Source organism: Canis aureus, chromosome 15, assembly GCF_053574225.1.
Source record: "Canis aureus isolate CA01 chromosome 15, VMU_Caureus_v.1.0, whole genome shotgun sequence".
Classification (NCBI taxonomy): Eukaryota; Metazoa; Chordata; class Mammalia; order Carnivora; family Canidae; genus Canis; species Canis aureus.
This window is the reverse complement of record NC_135625.1, coordinates 12,215,139-12,235,079: the sequence shown is the minus strand read 5'-3', so window position 1 is coordinate 12,235,079 and position 19,941 is coordinate 12,215,139. Positions and strand designations below refer to the sequence as shown.

The window sequence follows — 19,941 nt, the reverse complement described above, 5'->3', positions numbered from 1 at the left end:
TGCCGACCTCAGCTGACTTAAGACCAATAAACCCCAGGTGTTTAAGCCAGAGTTGGGAGTCCTATTAATTTACATCCTAACTCGCTTCTGATTCCTACAGTTCATCGCTGCTCTGTTAGAAAGGACATGTGGGATGAATGGATGTATGCAACACGTGTCTGGCACCTTCCAGAAACCACGCTGGGCTCTGTCCTCGGAGAAGAGAGAGCGGCCTTACCTTGTGTACTCGTAAAGGGCTGGAACAATGCTTTGGTACCGTCTCCTGATGGCCAGTAATGCGCCCACATAACCACATAATATGAGCAATTCATTTCGAGCTCTAAAAGAGAATATATTTATTTTTTTTTGATTCCATAACTTGCGGCACAGAACATTACCCCCATATGTCTATATTTTGATGAGTGACATTTATAGCAAAATGTGTTCAGAAAATTTTCTCAACGTGAGGATGTTTTATTCGTGACTTAACTCCTATTCACACACTGATGCTAAGCTGCGGATGACGTTTCACTCTTGCCTTCTTGTTTTTCTCTATATAACCTGTGTCTTCATCTGAATTTCTCTGTCAATAACTCATTAGGCCCGATTTAGGGATTCCTGGCACACAGTGCAGACTCTAGGAAAGGACAGAGCATACCCGCTCCGTTTCCGGCTAGGGAAACTTGTCAAAGTTCCCCAGGCTGTGGCATCATCTTTTCCACACACGCCATTAACACAAAAATAGCCCAAAGCCTCCAATACAAACTACATGCCGTCTCTGGGGACTTTCATTCTATGGACAACAGGTCCTTAAATGATACTTGAATGTAGGGATGGGGTCCATTCTTCACTTTCTAGTGCCTGCCCTTTGCACACAGAGGCTATTTAAGAGATATGATGACTCGCTTCTGGAGGACTTGACGTCGAAGGATACCCCAAGGCTCTGAATTAGCACTATTTAAGCCAGGTGTGCGTGTGCGTGTGTACACACATATATAAACATGCTCACTCTAGGTATTGGTAAGTAGGACCACTACGATTATTTCTGTTTCAAGTAGACTTCTGTATTTTTTTCTTAAAAATAGCAGGGGATCCCTGGGTGGCTCAGCGGTTTGGTGCCTGCCTTAGGCCCAGGGAGTGATCCTGGGGTCCCAGATCAAGTCCCACATCGGGCTCCCTACATGGAGCCTGCTTCTCCCTCTGCCTGTGTCTCTGCCTCTCTCTCTCTCTCTCTCTCTCTCTCTCTCTCATGAATAAATAAAATCTTGAAAAAAATAAAATAAAAAAGTAAAAAAGCAAAAGTAAAAATAAAAATAGCAAAAGTAAAAGTAAAAATAGCAAACAAAGGGGCTCTTGGGTAGCCCAGTAAGTGTCTAGCTCTTGGTTTAGGCTCAGGTCATGATTTCATGGTAGTGAGATCGAGCCCCGTGTAGGCTCCATGGTTAGTATGGAGTCTGCTTGAGATTCTCTTTCTCTCTTTGCTTCCCTCCCTGAATTAAATAAATAAATCTTAAAAAAAAAAAAGGAAATAGCAAATAAAAATGTAATTTTTCTACAAGGGCATCTACATGTCCAAGATGATCTTATTCTTTATCTGAACACCAAAAAGAATACAACCATTTAAAAACATTACATAAGTTCAATTATATATTTTTTGGGGAAAAGTACTCACTTAGTACATGTATGTAAGAGTAATTTTTCAGTGCGAATATAACTCAACAGGTCAAGAACCGGATAGATGGTATCCAATGTCCAATCTGAACTAGTGATGTATTCTGGCAAAATAAAACCAAATAAGAGATTTTCTAAATAATAGTATTAAAACATGTTCATTCAATTTTTAACTTAGATAATTAATTTTTTTCTGGTCAATCCCATCAAGATCACAACTATTTGGATATTTAACCCTCTCTCAAGTTCCCATGCCCTACAATCACCAATCTCTTGCTTTTTTTTTAAATTTAAGATGGCCAGTGCTGGAGTTTAAGGCTTCCAATCAATATTAATGAAAAGATCAAATAAATGAGATTTTAGATTATACTACCAACTAGAAACTTACCTTTGATGAAGTCAATACCAATCGGAAGGGCCTTTTCAGGTTCCTGACTTAACAAGTAATACTTTACAGTTTCAAATATATTACCATCCGCATGGGCTGCCTCCGCTAACTGCATACACTCCTCTAGCGTGGGGAGCTTGCACTGAAAAGGAATCAGTTTGATGATGTTACTAAAATTTAACAGGGGGAAAAGCAGTGGTATAAGCACTGAGCCTTTCCAGTATGCCTACTGTGCTTTTCTTATAAAAGCTGCCCAAAATAGATATAAATGAAGTAATCTGTATTAAGAGCACATATTTATGGACATATCTTTAGGATCCAAGAACAATAAACAGGATATTACCTAATGAGTTAGTAGTTTTTCATCACATAAATACCTAATAAAAGAGGTAGAAGTAAATTGTCCTGATTTTGATACTGGAAATAGTATCCACGCATGCAACTTAGGAAAAAAATGCTGAGATTTCTTATTTCAGAACATACTGACCGATACCAGAAACTACATAAAATGTAGAAAACATAAATGAAACCCTCTTACGTGTCCCCTACACTGTGGTATTTAATTTCACTGTGGCCTTTGAGACAAAGCAACGTCACTTTAAGCAGGAAGGCAAAAAAACGTAGTTCCCGGAGTCGTTGGCTCTGACATTCCTAAATGCCACAAAAATGGGAGATTCTGAGCCTATGAAATTTCCTTATGGTAGAATGTAAAGCAATACTACTCCCCATCTTTTTCATATAGTGTTTTTTTTTTTTCCTGTTGAAACTCAGAGTCTGCTCCTCCCCGAGGCAAGTTCTTCTGCTTCCACAACAAGGACAGAAATTAAGTTATCTTTTATGTCCACATCTGTATGTTCGTGATGTTTGAGGCTGAAGTGTTGAACGTTTGCTGGTTTGTTTCTGAGCAACCCCCATACACAGTCTCATGCCTTGTGTCTCTGGTCTCTGGAAACCACAGAGATGGTGCTTCCACCGCAGAAGGGATTCGGGGTCGTGACCCGGATGCTGCTGTTCCATCAGGGCAAGGTCACCGATCCCCGCCCCCTGCCTGTGAGGTTTGTCACTCTCATTCCTTCGTACTGTCCCTTCACGCCCCCTTAAGTTACTGAGATGGTTTATGTGATCTTTTTATTTATTTATTTTTTTTATTTTTATTTTTTTTTTTTAAGATTTATTTATTTATTCATGATAGACATAGAGAGAAAGAGGCAGAGACACAGGAGGAGGGAGAAGCAGGCTCCATGCACCGGGAGCCCGATGTGGGATTCGATCCCGGGTCTCCAGGATCGCGCCCTGGGCCAAAGGCAGGCGCCAAACCGCTGCGCCACCCAGGGATCCCGCGATCTTTTTATTAATGCACTTATTCAAGAGTTTCCTATTTGCTGTGGTTTAAAGTGGGTGGGAGAGTAGGTGATGGGGAGGAAGGAGCCCTCTTGCCGTCATGGGCATCGGGTGTTGTACGGAAGAACTGATTCACTGCACTATACGCCTCAACGTAACATCACACTGGATGTTAACTATCTGGGAATTAAAGAAAAACTTAAAAAAATACATGAAAATTTGGTAAACGGAACATCTTGGATTCCTCAATCTCTCCCTGCTCTCTTAAAAATTACAACAAACTAAATTAAATGAGCTTTCATACATATAACATTTCATATTGTTTCTCCATATTTATTTGCTAAATGCCAGTTATTTGCTAAGCAATTACTACTATGTGCTAGGTCCTATGCCTGGCTAGACAAAGTAAAGTTTCTTTACTTTGACAGACACCCAAAAAGGAAATAAAAAATGGTTTCTATTGAATTGTATCCTCAAATATAATATAAGAAGAGTAAGATAATCATTCCTACAATTTCTGTCCTATCTTAAAATTCTGAAAGTCATATAATTAACGTAATATTTGAAAATATAACTTTTAGCATTACTTGTGAAATGATCCAGAGGTAATAACACCTTTACATATACTGACTAGTGTTTTTTTTTTTTAAGATTTTATTTATTTATTCATAAGAGACACAGAGAGAGGGAGAGGCAGAAACACAGGCAGAGGGAGAAGCAGGCTCCATGCAGGGAGCCTGACGTGGGACTCGATCCCAGGACTCCCATGATCACGCCCTGGGCTGAAGGCAGGCACTTAACCACTGAGCCACCCAGGGATCCCCGTGACTAGTCTTTCTAAAGAGTTATTAATGAAGTCTGACCAGAAAATCTAATTACATCCTTTTAGGATGTGTGATGAAAAGACCATGTGGATGTCATCTTGCCCGTGTCATTACTAGTGTGTAAACCCAGACAAATATCTCCTTGCCTCCCTAAGCCCCAATATTAGCACCTGCTGTCCTCACCTCAGAAGATATGTGGTGTACATTTAAAGCACCGTGCAGGGGTGCCTGGGTGGCTCAGTTGGCTAAGCATCTGACTTCAGCTCAGGTCTTGACCTTGGGGTCCTAGGATCGAGCCCTAACATTTAGGGGTCTGTATTCAGCAGGGAGCTTATTTCTCTCTCTCCCTCTGGCCCTTCCTTTTTCTTTCTCCCTCCCCCTGCTTCTGTTCTCATTCTCATATAAACAAATAAAATCTTTAAAAAAAAGAGAGTACTATGCAGCAAATGTAAAGTTCCTACTTCCTTCACTATTTTAATTGCAACATTGAAAGAGCTTTTATTTGTCATGTTTGTGAAAGCAAAGTGCAGCTCATTTAAAAAAATAATTCACAGAATACAAAGTGTATAAAGAAATTAAATGACCCATGATCTCATAGCCCACTGATCACTGTGCACATTTATCCTATCACAAGTATTTCCCTGGTATCACACACACTTACACACACACACACTCACACATACTTTTGATCTATCTGTGCTAACATAATACTTAGTAAGAATCCACTGTTGGATGAGTAGGGCCACCCAGGCACTGGGGACAATTCAAGGCTCATTAAAGTGAAACAAAACATTGTTATTTTCAGAGTTAAAAGATAAAATATTCTACTATATTTTACCTTTTTCATAAAAGAACTGTACATATCCCCTTAAACACACTATAAATAACATAAATATATACACAGTTATTTTAAAAATGAGAATCATACGGCATGTGCATTTCATATTCTGCTTCTTTACATAACTCTTTTATAGCTATCTACCAATGTCAATAAAAATAGAACTTCATGATCTTTTTAATGGATTAAAAGCACTGAAATGCAGAAATGTACTACAGTTTGCATAAATAATCTTCCGATTACTGAATATTTTGGTTGCTTTTATATATAATCTTGGCACATAAATTCCTATGTTCTACAAAGGAATATTTTTAAAGCATTTTAGAGTAATGCATGTGAATTTCATTACACTCCATTAACTCTTTTAAAGATCCTAAATTGCCTATTTTTAAATAGTGTGCTTGTTCCCTATGGCGCAGAGCGGCAGAGTGGGAAGGGCTAGGGATGTGGAGACAGACCGGCTGAGGCTCAAGTTCACACTCCACTCTTAACTAAGGGCAGTTCCTTACCTTCTCTGAAATTGTAACAGTATCCCGTGCTTTTCAGGGTTTCATCAGAATTGGGTAAAATACAAAAATGTGAAAATTTAAAACTGTTCCAAGCATACAGCAGAAGCTCAACAAATGCTCAACTTCCTGTTACCATTTGCTACATTTGTAAAAGGGCTTGAAAGGGATATGTTTGCTCCTCTCCCTGCATCTCTGTGTGCCTGAACCTAAAATTAGTTAAATCACAGCCCTGCACTGCAAACCAGGACAAGTAATATCCTTAGCATACCTTCTCATGAAGATCATTAATCTCTTCAGTACACCCTGGGTAGAAAGCACAGAGCTTAACTAGGTGTAGTTCATTATCGGGAGTCATCAGGAGAAGATCGGCCGCCAGATTCCTATGCACATAACAAAAGAGGAAACTTCAATTAAGGAAAAACAAAATCTAAAAATATCACTTAGAACTATTTCAAAGGAAGAAAACCCTACCACCTCCCTTGATTGCTTCCACAAATGGTACTAATTTCCTACCTAATTATGAAAGTCTTCTAAATGTAGATGACAGAAACAGAAGGGCTATGAAGGAGAAATGTATTACAAAATTCCTGTAATTTTCAAAAAATCTAAATGAATCTTTCTATATTTGCATTTAATTTTGTTATTACAGAAGAATTCCCTAACCAAAGTATCTAAGGGCATTAGATATGTTCTTGGGAGTGAATTATAAAGCAAACTTCATGAAAGCTAATTCTCATCAGCTTTTGTTACACTTGCCAATTGCCCTGGATTAGCCAGCTCATTAAAACCAATTAGAATGCTTGGGTATTTAAAGTTTAGAAGTTTGGGTATTTTGCGTCTCTCTTAAACTTTAGGTGAAAATCAAGGATAGAAATGCAGTTTTCTGATTTACTTTTTAAAGATTCAATGAGTGGAATAAATCACTTAAAAATAAGGTATTTTAAAGTGTTGTACGGACTTCACAGCTTTACATTAAAAGTATTCTGTGTAATACCTTTTTTAAAAATCACTAGGTAAAGAGGTTTTGGTTGCATACGTCAGAACTGAGAAAATGCTAACTTGCAAGGGTTCGAGATATTATTCAATTTTCAAGAAACTCACTGTATGACACATTCATAACCTGAGAATACGCAGTGTTTCAGATGTGCATTTCTGAAGGGCAGACTTCTGAGAGTAACAGGCTCCTTCACCTTCTTTGTGAAGCCTTCAGAAACATGTATCTTGGTCATTTATGTGAATAAATTATTTTTAAAACAGTAACAGATGTTTAATCCAGAATGTCGTGAGCAGAGAACAGGAATAGAGACAGTTCGTGTGTGTCAAATATTCTATCATTGAGGAGCAGGTAAATCTCTGAGTGTTTTTACAAGCCTCAAATTAGGGCAATTCACCTGCTCTTGATAAAAAGTTTAAACGACTATGTTTTCTGATACCAACATGTACTAGCAGTATTCAGCTATGTCCATGAGAATACAGAAATGATTGTTTGCTTTTATAGTGCATAAACTTGCTATGTTAAAATTCTATTCAAACTTCTATGAACTACAGATGAAAGTCTGACTTTCTCACTGTAGAAGTATATCTTCATACACTGAAATTTATGGCAATGCCAGCTAATTTTATTCATTCTTTAGTGTAACTTCCTATTTATTGACAATTCAGTATATCAGTTGGGGAAAATGCATATATGTAATGATACAGACCTACCAAATAATGTAACATCTTACATTTTGCTACCAGAACAGACATTTTCACTCGCTTAGCTACTACTGTTTTATATCTTAGAAAGTCACAATTCATTACTTACACATGATTTAAGTATAAAATCGGGAGTGATTTTGTACCGAGGCTACAGGAACTGTTATTACTTTGTAGTTAGGTTTTATATGTTATAAATTCTATAAATGAACTAGCATTCTGTTAACCAATGAAGCCCAAACAGGTAATGATCATTTCTTAATACAGAGTTAATATTATAGAACTAAAATATAACATGATTTCTTTAATTAGATGTTTTTATAAATCTAGATAATACCTGTATCCAACAGATGGAAAGCTAGAAAGAAAATGATTTTAAATATGAATACCATAGATAATATGCAACAAGAAACAAGAAGGAGACTTTTACCAGTAAATGTAAAAAAGGCAAAATATACTTGGTTTACAAAATCATGAACATCCTCTCAAAATTATGCAGCTGTCCAAATTTTACTTAAATTTCTGAACTCTAAGTAGCCATGATGATTACAGATTCCCCCTGGAAATAAACCTGATCAGCACCACATATTTTAGAATTTGAAGTTTATCCTAGTTCTTGGTGCAAGTATCTATGGACATAGAAGGGAACTTCTTGGGGCAGTTACAGGGAAATGGAAGTTTGTTTTATATGAAAAGCAACTAACACATATAGTCAGTTGAAAGATTTTTTTTAAACCTCACTTAAGTTGAATTTCTATTTCTGTTTTGCTATGTTGCACCTTCACCTAGGAAAAAGGAACGAATCACATTTTATTTAGATTAGGTGATGACTTTTAGTATGGAGTTGGTCACCCTGGTGAATAAACAATCTGAGTTAAACCTCATGCTTTGGGATGGGTCCAAGGCAAGTCATGGTAAGTACGTAACTGGCTGCTATCCTTTCCGACAGAGAGAAAAACATCTCCAAGGATGGTGGGCATTTAATAGATTTAAGCCTAAGGCTGATGGTGGGGTACTACTATCTTCAGGTTGGGGGAGGGAGCTCTCATATGAATGTAAGATATGGTAAAAATTCTAAAAACTCTGAGATTCCGTATTCACTATGAAGCCCCCAGATCTAGAAAATGAGAAGAGGAAAATGAGAAGTGTTTCTCTTTTGCTGACTTAGTCACACATTAAAGAGGGTATAGTGTGATAGCAGCAATAGACTGGATGCTTGTATTACCCCCAACATTCATATACTGAAACCTAATCCCCAATATAATGGTATTTGGAAGTGGGACCGTTGGGACGTGATTAGGGCCTGAGGGCTAAGCCCTCACGAATGGGATTAGTGTCCTTACAAAAGAGGCCACAGAGGACTAGTTCACCCCTTCCACAAGTGAGCACAAGAAGATGGTCAATTATGACCCAGCAAGCCATTTCTCATCAGACCCCAAATCTGCCAGCATCCTGATCCTAAGATCTCACCCTTTAGAACTGTGAGAAATAAATTTCTGTTGTGTACAAGCCATCCAGTCTGTGGCATTTTGTTACAGCGGTCTGAACTAAGTAAGTTGCTAAGTGCAAACTTTGCAGCCAGTTTATGTAACCTCCGATCTTGGCTCAAGCACTTACTGAGATCTGAGGCAAATAACTATCTACTGCATAATATCTAGTAAGTTGTTACATGTAAAGTGCTTAACACAGAGCTTGGCACACAGTATGCAGTGTGGAGGGGCTAGCCGGCTGTCACCATTATTAATACTTTTATCTGTAGGATTCAGCAGTGGAATCTGTATAGTCCTTCAAAGAGTGGTTTGTGTGTGCACGGGGTGTACGTGGGAAGAGCTACGAGGCCTGATAAACAAGACTACTTAGAAACTCCTTGAGGTTTTAAGTACTTTGGGGAAAGAGAAGATAAAAGTCTAAAGTCATCTTTAGGTTGCTCCGTAACGAAGGACTGTCTGCGATGCAGATGGGATGAGAACTGCTTTCACCTGGACTTCCTGTCACTGCAGGGACCTTCCAGGGTCTATTTCTTAGAGTTGCTGCCCAAGTCTGGGGAAGTGGCCTGTTCCCAGTCTCCAGCTAAACCATCACTCTCCATTAAAAGTTACTATTCTCCATTAGAAAAGTGATTTTATTTTCCAAACCTTAAACTATGAGAGAAGATCGGACGAGAATGAGTGTAGATACGTAGCATTTAAAATGTGGAAATGTGTGGTCCTGATTATCTTAAGAAGAGCGCATTTATTCTCATGACGTTTTGTGTGCTTGAAAATATCATAGTTGCGCCTGCCTTGCTTCAGAACAGGTCATGGTAGATTTCATTATTTAACCACTATTACTTCATTGTCATAGCATGGTTCCCTCCCACAATCTTCCTTTTATTTAAAAAAAAAAAAAAAAAAGCAGATGCTGTATCCTCCCAACACACATCAAATGTAACTTATAATATTTAAAAAATGTATTCCATCACTATAAGATCATTCTTCGAATTTAGAAATTCTTACCATGTTGGAATCATCATGCATTTTCTTGCCAACAGTTCCAGGGCATAGTGGGTTGCAGGTGCTGCAGACTCCCCTAGCACTGTGCCCACACAGACGGCCAACTCCAGTTCATTTCCACGAATCAGGTATGCCATAGCAAGCTTGCTCAATAAGAAAATAATTTCTTCAGTTTCAGAGATGCTGGATGGGATCATCACTCCCCACCCAGCTCATAAAGTAGCTAAAGTAGTATTAATCTACATTCCTATAAAATACTGAATGTAATACTCCTATAAAGTACTTATGTAAGTATAAACACAATTTCCAGATGGAAAAGCTTATCTGATAAAGGGATGTACAGGAAGTTTTTGTAAGGTCAGAATTTAAGTTTAGAACCCTTAGTAATACGTTTATAACTAATTAATAACAGTCTACCTGCAATATCCTCAACATGTCCTTCAATCTCTATCACAAAACAATGTAAATTCTTAAAAGCTTCTTCAATAGTGCTCAATGATTATCAATTATCCCTTAAATATACTACATCTAAGGATATACGCATAACAGAAGCCATCTTTACTTAACACTTTTCTTATGAAAATACCTTAAAAACATAGCTTGCGAATAATATACTTGAAGTAAGTTAAAAATAAGTACGTTGAGAAGTCAGGTATTCTGAGTCCCGGTCCAGAGATTTTTGTCCCTTTACCATACTACTGCTTGTCATGTAGGATGAAATACTTAAAGTCAGGTTGTTACCAACACGTATCTTGTGATAAAAAATAAATCGGAAAAAAATCCCATAGTCTATAGAGTTGGTGTGTGCTCGAGACGTGGAAGTCGAGGCTTGAAAAGCACACAAACTCAGATCTTGCACAGAAGTTGCCGTGTTTTTTCCACTAGAACACCATGACACATCTGAAGGGTTTTTCATCCACATGAACCAACGTGAAACGTACCTCAGTGTTATCGACAGCCAGCTGGCAGCAGGCAGCCAGCACTGCACGACCGTCCTGGAAATACCATTCTGACAATTCTTCACTGACTTTGTGGAGGAGTCTAGAAAACAGAGTGTACGTCCTCCAGGAACACAAGGATTCCATCATAAAGTGGACTAATGCTCTTTTATAACAAGTTGGCCAAATGATCCAATAGGATTTCATTTGATATCTCTGATTCAAGTATAAAGCCTGATTTTTGGTATAAATCAATCAATCATCAATCGATCAATCAGGAAAGCAGTCTTAGCTGACCAATCAATCAATGGGCTTCTCCCCCACCGCCAATGTCAGAAGAAAAGCCTAATTCTCAAAATGTACTGTCCTACATCAAATCATTATAATTCAGCTACAGGGCAGTCAACCTTAGAAGAGCTATAGGTTGAGCTGAAACTTTTCAAAACGTAAGTGGTGACACAAGATATGGGTAGATCTTTACCATATCAAGTTTAAAATGGCAGAGAATAGCAGCAAAGAACCAGGAAGGAGCATGTTGGTCCCAACACATTATTTGCTTAAAATATTATGACTCATTTTTATTTTATTTTTTTATTTTATTTATTTATTTATTTTTTTACTTGAGAAGCATCCTAAAAGTTTAAATATCCAATTTACTAGAGCAATAACAGAAGCCAATGGATATGACGTGGGAAAGCAGATTATTAGATTTTAAAAAGGTCAAAAGGCTGAAGAGTTCTAACGTCTGTTTCTTTTAAAAACATACGTATCTGGATTTAAGGAGCCTAAATTTTATTCCCACCATTAATTCTGGGGTCTTGATTATGAACAGTGTCGGGTGACATTATCTACACTGACTTTACAGTGAAATGTTAATAAACAGCCCACCTACTTTCACTGCCCTTCCTCCCTAAACAGGTTTGATCAGTTTTTAAGTATTTAGGTGCTTTATTTGCCATCTCTCTCCTGAAATGCATTCCGCTTCCCTGGAAGCCATACAAAACGTGTGTGGGCTCATCTACGTGCCAGACACTGTCCTGTTCACCTACGGAGTGGGACTACGGTGGGAAATACGGTGAGACAGCCAAGCCCCCTACGCAAAGAAAGATGAACTGCATGTCTCCCAAAGCCTCCTACAGGGGAGCCAACCATTAGACTATGACCCCACACAGAGAATAAAATGCTCACTCATTAAAGTCTTCCTTGTAGGTATCATCAGAATACGAAGATTCTTTAGGTGTAGAAACATGTAATGTCTGCATGTTTCCCTCACAAGCAGCCTGGAATTTAATGCAATCTTTAATTAATTTTAGCTAATTGTTGACAGCTGACCAATTTTAGAATATTATTTTGATCAAAGTACATTTGACCCTTGAACACTACGGGTCCACTTACATGCAGATTTTTTTCAATAAATACAGTACAATTCTGTAAACATATTTTTTCTTCCTTATGATTTTCTTAATAACATTTCTTTCCTCTAGTTTACTTTATCTTAATAATATAGTGTACAATCGACAACGTTGTCGGTAAAGATTCTGGTCAACAGGAGGCTATTAGTGGGTAAGTTCTGGGAGAGTCAAAAGTTACACTGGGATTTCTGACTGGGTGGGGGTTCAGTACCCCTGATCCCTGTGTTGTTCAAGGATCAACTGCTTACTCAAATCATGTCTGAAATTTATACAATTTGGAGATACCCTTAGAATTTGAAAGAAAAAAAGTGAACTCCATTTGTAACAAGTTCGTGGTTACTAGAAAAAGCTGTTTGACCATATAGGACATTCATCAGCAGACAAAAGTTCAGAGTTCAGGGATGCCTGTGTGTCTAAAGTACACTCGGTGTGACCAGATGGTGTGACTGCAGTGTGGACACAGCAGGTCGGGAGGCGGGCAGAAGCCAGCCCATCTGTGACTCTTGATCACGGGAAGGCGCATATGAGGGGTCAACAGTCTTCCTTCCACATGCCCACCCGCCAGGGTATGCTGCGCCTGTAATCGTGCAGTTGTACCTGTGCCACAAGCAGAGCTTCTTTAAGCTGACCTCTTGACATAAAGAAATCGACTAACTTTTTCACATCACCAATGGCTATGCAGTATGGAATGACATCGTCCTTGTCTTCCTGGATTAGCTGATCCGCTCTCCTAGTAAAGTAAGAACAATTTCTTTTATAATATATTAATTTCAAAGTTCTACGCGGGCCTGAGATGTCCTTAAATATCTGAAATATCTAAAACATTAATATTCAAAATATGGGGTAGACTTCATAAAGCCCTTTCGCATATCGCTTTTCTAAAAGCCTCAGATTTTATAGTCAAATCAGATACGAAAGACAAATAAAAGTTTTCTGTAATAAAATACCACAGATACTTGCCTTCTCTTAGAACACTACATATTTTCATATTTTTAAAATGCACTGAACATGTTAGGTCTTAAAGTGAACATAGCTTATCTATTAAAACAAGCAATATATTTTTTGAAAATAAGTTGTAAACTAGGTATGTGTGATGGAATATCTAATTTCAGCTGGATTAATTAACTACGTGGGTGTCTGCTCCATTAAAGACAGGAGATTTTTAAATGTTTTAGTGAGCACAACAATGAATGGAGAGCTTCTAAATATAAGTAGCTTAAAATCATTCAAAAAGACAATTTAAGAGTATAAATATTGATAATAAGCTACAGAAATCTGAGTGCCCCAAGCAAGGTAGTTTAAAAAAATAATGCTTCTGCTATATGAGGGGAAGACAGGCTCCCGATCTCAGAGGTTATGAAGGGTATAGGTGTGTCTGCCTCTCTCCGTATCCTGTCTGTGTTTCTGTTTTCCTAAAGTCCCAGGAAGTTTTCAGTGACCAACCAAATTAATTCAACTCTTACAGTTTTGTTGAAAACTAATCTGGTCTACTTAACTTCTGCTGGCATTTGCGGTAAACTATGTTTCAATTGCCAATGTCTGGGTAGGTGCAGTAGACAGTGTCTGTTTGCCCAGTTCCAATTCAGAGTGTCACTGGTGTTCTCCCCAACAACTATGTTTTTAACCATGTGGCCCTGGTTTCCTTGTTACAGGAATAATATCCCCTTCCTAGGAACTAGGGCTGGGACACCACCAGTCAGCGTCTCTATATGGCTGGATCTGTACGACACAAACTTAGGAGTCGTGGGGAGACCATTTTCTGGCCACAATGTGAAGAAATGAGCAGAGAAAATCAGGTGTTGGTTCCCCAAAATAAATGAAATAGCTTTCGCTAAGGTTGAAACAAAATTGTTTTGTGAAATAAACAGCATCTGCTACCTTGACTTTATTAAAGTTTCAGTGGGAGGGTAACATTCACCACAGTGCAGTGAGGGTATAGGAACTTAAGAATTACTTGGGATTCTTAGAACTTAGGATGGGGAGCCTGGACCGTGGGGCTGCAGCCAGCCCGCTGATGAACTTATCACTGGGAAAGCAGGTGCCAGGGAGCAGTCTACTTTCCCATGGCAAATATGTTCGTTAATCCCTTTGCATTTCATGGTTAGCCTCTGACAGATCTGTATTTATACATGTGAGTTGCAGTGGATGTTGCTTCTAAATCACGTCCCATGAAAGAAAAATCACAACTTTTTAATGCCAGAAGCAAGGCAATCACTCATTAAATAGTACTCTACAGGCTTAGCACAGTGATTAGCACATAGTGAGCAATAACTAAATAAATATTCACTGAATAGAAATGAATGAATAGAAAACAGTAATATGGTGTGAGGTGAAATGTGTCCTCCCAAAAGATATATTGAAGTAGGAGGCCATGGTATCTGCAAATGTAACCTTATTTGGAAATACAGTCTTAGCCAGTGTAGTCAGTTTAGGGTAGACCCTCAATCTATTATGACTGGTGTCCTCCAAGAAAGAGAGAAATCTGGGCACAGACATACACAGGGCGGGTATCGGAGTGATGCATCCATGAGTTCGTGAGCACCAAGGACTGCCAGGAGCCGCCAGAAGCTGGAGGAAAAGCATGGAACTGATGCTTTCTCAGAGCCTCCTGTAGGGACCAATCCTTCCGGCAACCTGAGATTGGCCTTCTAGCCTCCAGAGCTGGAGGGAGCAATCATCTGCTGTCCTAAGCTGACCAGTTCAGGGTACTTGGTTACAGCAGCCCTAAGAAACTAACCGTTCTCAGCAACAGTCTTCTTTGTCATCAGTACCTCCTCTGTATTCACGGGGAGGAGGTGGCACGGATTAGTGTCCCGAGGGAATTTCTGAGATTATTTTTAGAATAATATTCTGTGAACTTTTGGTCGCCTTCAGGAAAATATTACCAGTTATATTTCAATAGCAATATATATAATATTATATTAATATATATTATATTATATATAATATGTGGTTATATATAATATATATGGTTATATATGGTTATATTATATATATTATATATTATATATATAATATAATTATATAATTAGGTTAACCATTAATATATTAACCAGTATGTTTACTGATCTGTCAGTTGTTCTACTGACATGGGAAAAATCTGCTTGCACTGTCTTTATCAGATGTCAGGTCAAATGCACCAAAATGACTTGTAACTGACTCATTTAATTTATTGTTAGCAGACATAAAATTCAGCTATTTTTAAAGACAGCATAAGAGTAAAAAAAAAATCTCAAAAGCTACCATCATATTTATATACTGATTCTATTTTAACATATTTTAAAATGTCTATTTGGACACAAGACTCTCTGCTTACCTCTGCATTAACTTCTTCCAGTATTTCACAGACACCCCTGGTGCAAGTGATAAGGCTTTGTCCCACTAGAACAGAGAGAGAGAAAGGCAAGAACATGTCTTTTTTTTAAGATTGCATTTATTTATTTGAGAGTGAGAGTGAGAGTGAGCACCAAGGAAGAGGAAGAGACAAGCAAGACTCTCGGCTGAGCAGGGAGCCCGATGCGGGGCTGGATTCCAGGACCCCGGGATCATGACCTGAGCCCAAGCCAGACCCTTAAGTGACTGAGCCCTGCAGGCCTCTAAATATATCTATTTTGATTGTGCTAGATCTTAATGGAATTTTTTTTTTTAATAAACACACATTTAGAATACAAGGTTTTAGTGTATTTTTAGACTGTTTGGATTTCCAGAAATCTTTTCATATCCTATCTGATGGATGCATTCCATAGACTATAAATATTACCACATTTTAAAGTAAAGTAAGATATGTAAATTGTATTATTTAACAGGTAAAATCCTAAACCGAGAGGTCGAGGGCAGAGTAAGGGGAGGGGAAGAGTAGTAACTAAAATACGTAGTTTGAAAAATATATTAATTCATCTTCTGACACAACACCATAGTAATTTGTTCTACAGCAATCTACATTCTACGTTCAAAAGAATACATACTGAAATTTTTATTGCACTGTCACTTCTGTTTAACAAATATGACATTTATTTCTATTTTATTCTTTCCTTATTTTTGATAAATTATATATTTATTGTCACTTCTTCCTTTATAGTTGATAATACAGGTCTTCCTATTTTTTTTTAGGTCTTCATATTTTAAAATTAGACTGTTATTAAAGAAAATCATTGGGCAGCCCGGGTGACTCAGCGGTTTAGCGCTGCTTTTAGCCCAGGGCGTGACACCGTGGTCCCGGGATCGAGTCCCACATGGGGCTTCCTGCAGGGAGCCTGCTTCTCCCTCTCCCTGTGTCTCTGCCTCTCTCTCTCTGTGTCTCTTGTGAATAAATAAATAAAATCTTTTTTTAAAAATAAAGAAGATCATTGTTCGGTAAAGGCAAGAATGACAATTACATGGAAATACAGACTTCACTAAACTCAAAAGTCTAGAAGGGAAGTGAAGGTACAATATTCTGAAACATCACAACACCAATCTAAACTTCATATGATGTCTCTCCCCAACAGTAGAATTCTACTGCAATTAAGGCTAGAAGAATTGGTAATTAGCCTGAAAATGATAGGTTAAATTTTAAATAGGTAACTTTTTTTTTTTTAGTTTTTATTTAAATTCCAGTTAGTTAACATACAGTGTAATATTAGTTTTGGGTGTACAAAATAGGTCATTTTTAATGCTTTGCTATTTGTAGTCATGTCACTTTTTTTGAAAAAAGTAATAAATATGCTCCTAGGAAATCTTGTTTTTATTATAGTAGAGCCAAATGGAAGAAAGAAGCTACAGTGCATATTAACTTTGAAATCAAGATTTTTCTTTTTTTTTTTTTTGAAATCAAGATTTTTCTATAAAAACATATTTTGTAGGTAAAAAGATAAAATTTTTCCCTAACCTCATAGTATTAATCTCACAGAAACAGAAACTACGGAAGGAGGTGACCGTGAACAATTACAAGGACATTCTGATTTCTCAAGGATTTTAAGCATAGTTTTTTGCATCATTAAGAACATTGATGAAACTGCACAACAATAAAATTCTTAAGCTCCATTTAAGTAGATACCTTATTAAAGTTTAATAAGCTTAAACATAGCTTGAAAATATATACACCCAGATAGAAAACTCAGGAAGATGAAGAATTAGAGTTCTGCCAAAATTCATTTATTCTTTTTCTCTTTGACTTTTGATATATATTCTAAGAGTGACCTGTTAAATGGGTCACTTTTAAGACAAAACTTCTATTTCTTCAAAAGTCAAGTTTTTATACCGCCCCTAAACACTTTATAGTTTGCAATGCCTTTAAAAAAATTTTTAAATTTCTTTAGAAAAAGAGATTTTCTTTTTTTTCTCTTACAAAGAGAAAAAAGCATGCACAAGGGCAAGGGGGTGTGTAGGGGGCAGAGGGAGAGAGAGAATCTGACACAGGCTTCATGCTCAGCACAGAACCAGACGCAGGGCTCGATCCCACGACCCTGAGATCATGAGCCAAAATCAAGAGGCATACCCTCCACTGACTGAGTCACCCAGGCACCTCTTCCTTTTCAATAAAATTTTAAAATGACATTTTATCTTAGTCAAGCAGTAATTCATTATTTGTTTTTAGTGTGTGGGGGAATAAAAAGGTGAGTTTAATTTTGAAATATTCTAATGTAATTTTATTGTTTATTTTATATTATTTATTAGTACACTTAATGACATGCTTTGTAATTATAAAGTTAGCTAACCTAGAGTTTTTCCAAATGATCAACTAGGCAATGAGACCATGCCATTCGATTTTTTTTTTTTTTTGGAGGAGTGGGAGATTTTTTCTTGAACATGGCTGTGCAGAAAAATGAAAAGCTTCATAAATTTGCACAAACTGAATACATTCAACTAAACCAGCACCCAGATCAAAAACCAGAAGCCCTTTCTCCCTTTTGTTCTATTTTATTTGCCACCCACTTTCCAGAAGAACCACTACCCTGAATTTTAATAGGATAGACTCATCTTGACCTTTTGGAGAACTCTGTTTTGTTGAATGAGTCCTCTACACAATCAAGATGTGCCTCACAAGCATCTTTCACCAGCTAATCCTCAGGGAAGACCCTTCTTCTGGCCAGTGTGGGGTCCAGTTACGACACAAGGGGAGCCCACTGTGAGCTAATCAGCCAACACGGATATCTTTGGGGTATCAAAGATCCTACCGGGCAGTGTTTCTCAAACTTTACCAAGCCTGTGAATACTGTGAAGGGCTTACAAAAGCACAGATCATCGGGCTACATCCCCAGGGTCTCTGATTCTTTAGGTCTAGGGGTAATGCACGTCTAGCACGTTCCCAAGGAACGCGGATGCTGCCACCCAGGGGGTCTCACTTTGATAAGCAGTGCCCTCAGGTAGACACCTACCAGCAGACGGGCAGAGAAGCATATAAAGCTGGAAAAGATAAACTTCACATTTAGCATTTCACCAATACTTAAGACTACTTTGTCGAAGTCGTTGATGTTTGCACTTTACCTCTCCAAGTCCAACCATCAGTTCACAGTATCTCTGAATTTGTCCTAATCTCAAATGTATGTCAGCAGCTTCCCTCAGCCTCTCCTCTTTGGTGGGGACACCAATTCCACCACCAAATTTAGACATCTTGACTGTTGTCAATTCTTGGGCTTCAGACTGGTTAAACAGAAAATAACATTTCCTAAATTTTGTTATACAAGAGCTGGTGATAACAGATGATTATAAAAGCATGACAGGGGGCACATATTTTAAAAGCATGTAGCACTGGAAATTAAATATTTTTAAAAATCAGTATTTTTTCTCTGTAAAATATGATACTTCCTCCACTCTAATATTCTGGTGTGGGTGCAGGGTAAAGACTAGCTGGGTCGGGTGTGGGCAGACAGGCTAAATCCCACTGTCCTTAAAACTCACCAGGTGTGGTTATAGTCCAGGGGTTAAAAGGTCATGAATGATAAAGTGATATGTAAGTACTGGAAGAAAAAATATAAAAGTCTGGAATAAACATTAAAAATGACAGGCTCAGTCTAATTGGCTCCTGTTCTATCAGGAGGTAAGACCTGTAGTCGTTAGGTGGGGTTGTGACTACAGAAAATACTCCTTTATGAAAATAACTGTTTTGTGGGACCTTCAAATCCACACCTCTGGCACAGTTCTCGTGCTCTCCCAGTCACGTTAAGCATGGATATTTTATTGCAAATATAAGTGCTATTTCCTCTTTCTCATCCCAGCTCTGGTTTGTTGGTACGGGGTATCACTCCAGGTATGAGGTAACTGGTGATTTTGTAATGGAATTTAATAAGAGCTCTAATACGGCCAGTTTTAATAAAACATATCCCAGAATACAGTCTTTCAGGCCTCTGAGACTAAAATCAGAGTGGTCCAAATGTCACGGTTATTTGGTAATAGGGTAAAGCATTTCAAGTAGTTCCAAGTGACCTTTGAAAAATTTCACGAGATTCAACGTATGGAAACCATGACTGCCTTAACTAGTCTCAAATAATTCAGACTCTCAAAAAAAAAAATTCAGACTCTCATAATTGGTTTTTACTGATGACTTATCTCCTCAGCGTTCATTTACTTCAGTCTACTAACTCTAATTATAGAAATCTTCCAGAATAATGTTTATATTTTAACAACGAAAAGGCAAAAATAATTCTGCTTGGGGACAGGATACCTGCATACTTGACTTACCGTTCTAAATTTAATCAGATGTTTCAAATGCATTATTCCTTTACAGTAGTTTTGAGGAAGCAAGCTGTCGTCCTGCCCTCTTATCACAGCGACTAAATTCCATAAATTGTCACTGCCACCTGGAGGCTAAAAAGGTTGATACAGAATAACCAAAGATAAAATAAATGAATTATTTAAAAACCCCCAGAATTT

At 37.8% G+C, this 19,941-nt stretch overlaps 1 protein-coding gene across 8 annotated transcripts in view; it reads right to left on the bottom strand.

The window, feature by feature from the left end:
- WDR17 (WD repeat domain 17) overlaps positions 1-19,941 on the bottom strand; it is a 118,250-nt gene that overhangs the window by 19,924 nt on the left and 78,385 nt on the right. For 5 of the 8 annotated variants that reach the window (XR_013352617.1, XM_077848595.1, XM_077848593.1 and 2 more), the window contains 12 exons: positions 19,750-19,875; positions 18,556-18,711; positions 15,407-15,471; positions 12,688-12,820; positions 11,867-11,958; positions 10,682-10,802; positions 9,744-9,883; positions 7,586-7,606; positions 5,819-5,930; positions 2,039-2,180; positions 1,652-1,754; positions 218-319 (listed from right to left, as the gene is read on the bottom strand). Coding sequence is in view for 7 of the 8 variants with exons in the window: in XM_077848595.1 (XP_077704721.1) it covers positions 218-319; positions 1,652-1,754; positions 2,039-2,180; positions 5,819-5,930; positions 7,586-7,606; positions 9,744-9,883; positions 10,682-10,802; positions 11,867-11,958; positions 12,688-12,820; positions 15,407-15,471; positions 18,556-18,711; positions 19,750-19,875 (1,313 nt within the window). In the remaining variant the exon portion in view is untranslated. The remainder of the gene's footprint in view (positions 1-217; positions 320-1,651; positions 1,755-2,038; positions 2,181-5,818; positions 5,931-7,585; positions 7,607-9,743; positions 9,884-10,681; positions 10,803-11,866; positions 11,959-12,687; positions 12,821-15,406; positions 15,472-18,555; positions 18,712-19,749; positions 19,876-19,941) is intronic. The other 3 variants (XM_077848596.1, XM_077848597.1, XM_077848598.1) reach the window with 3 other exon arrangements.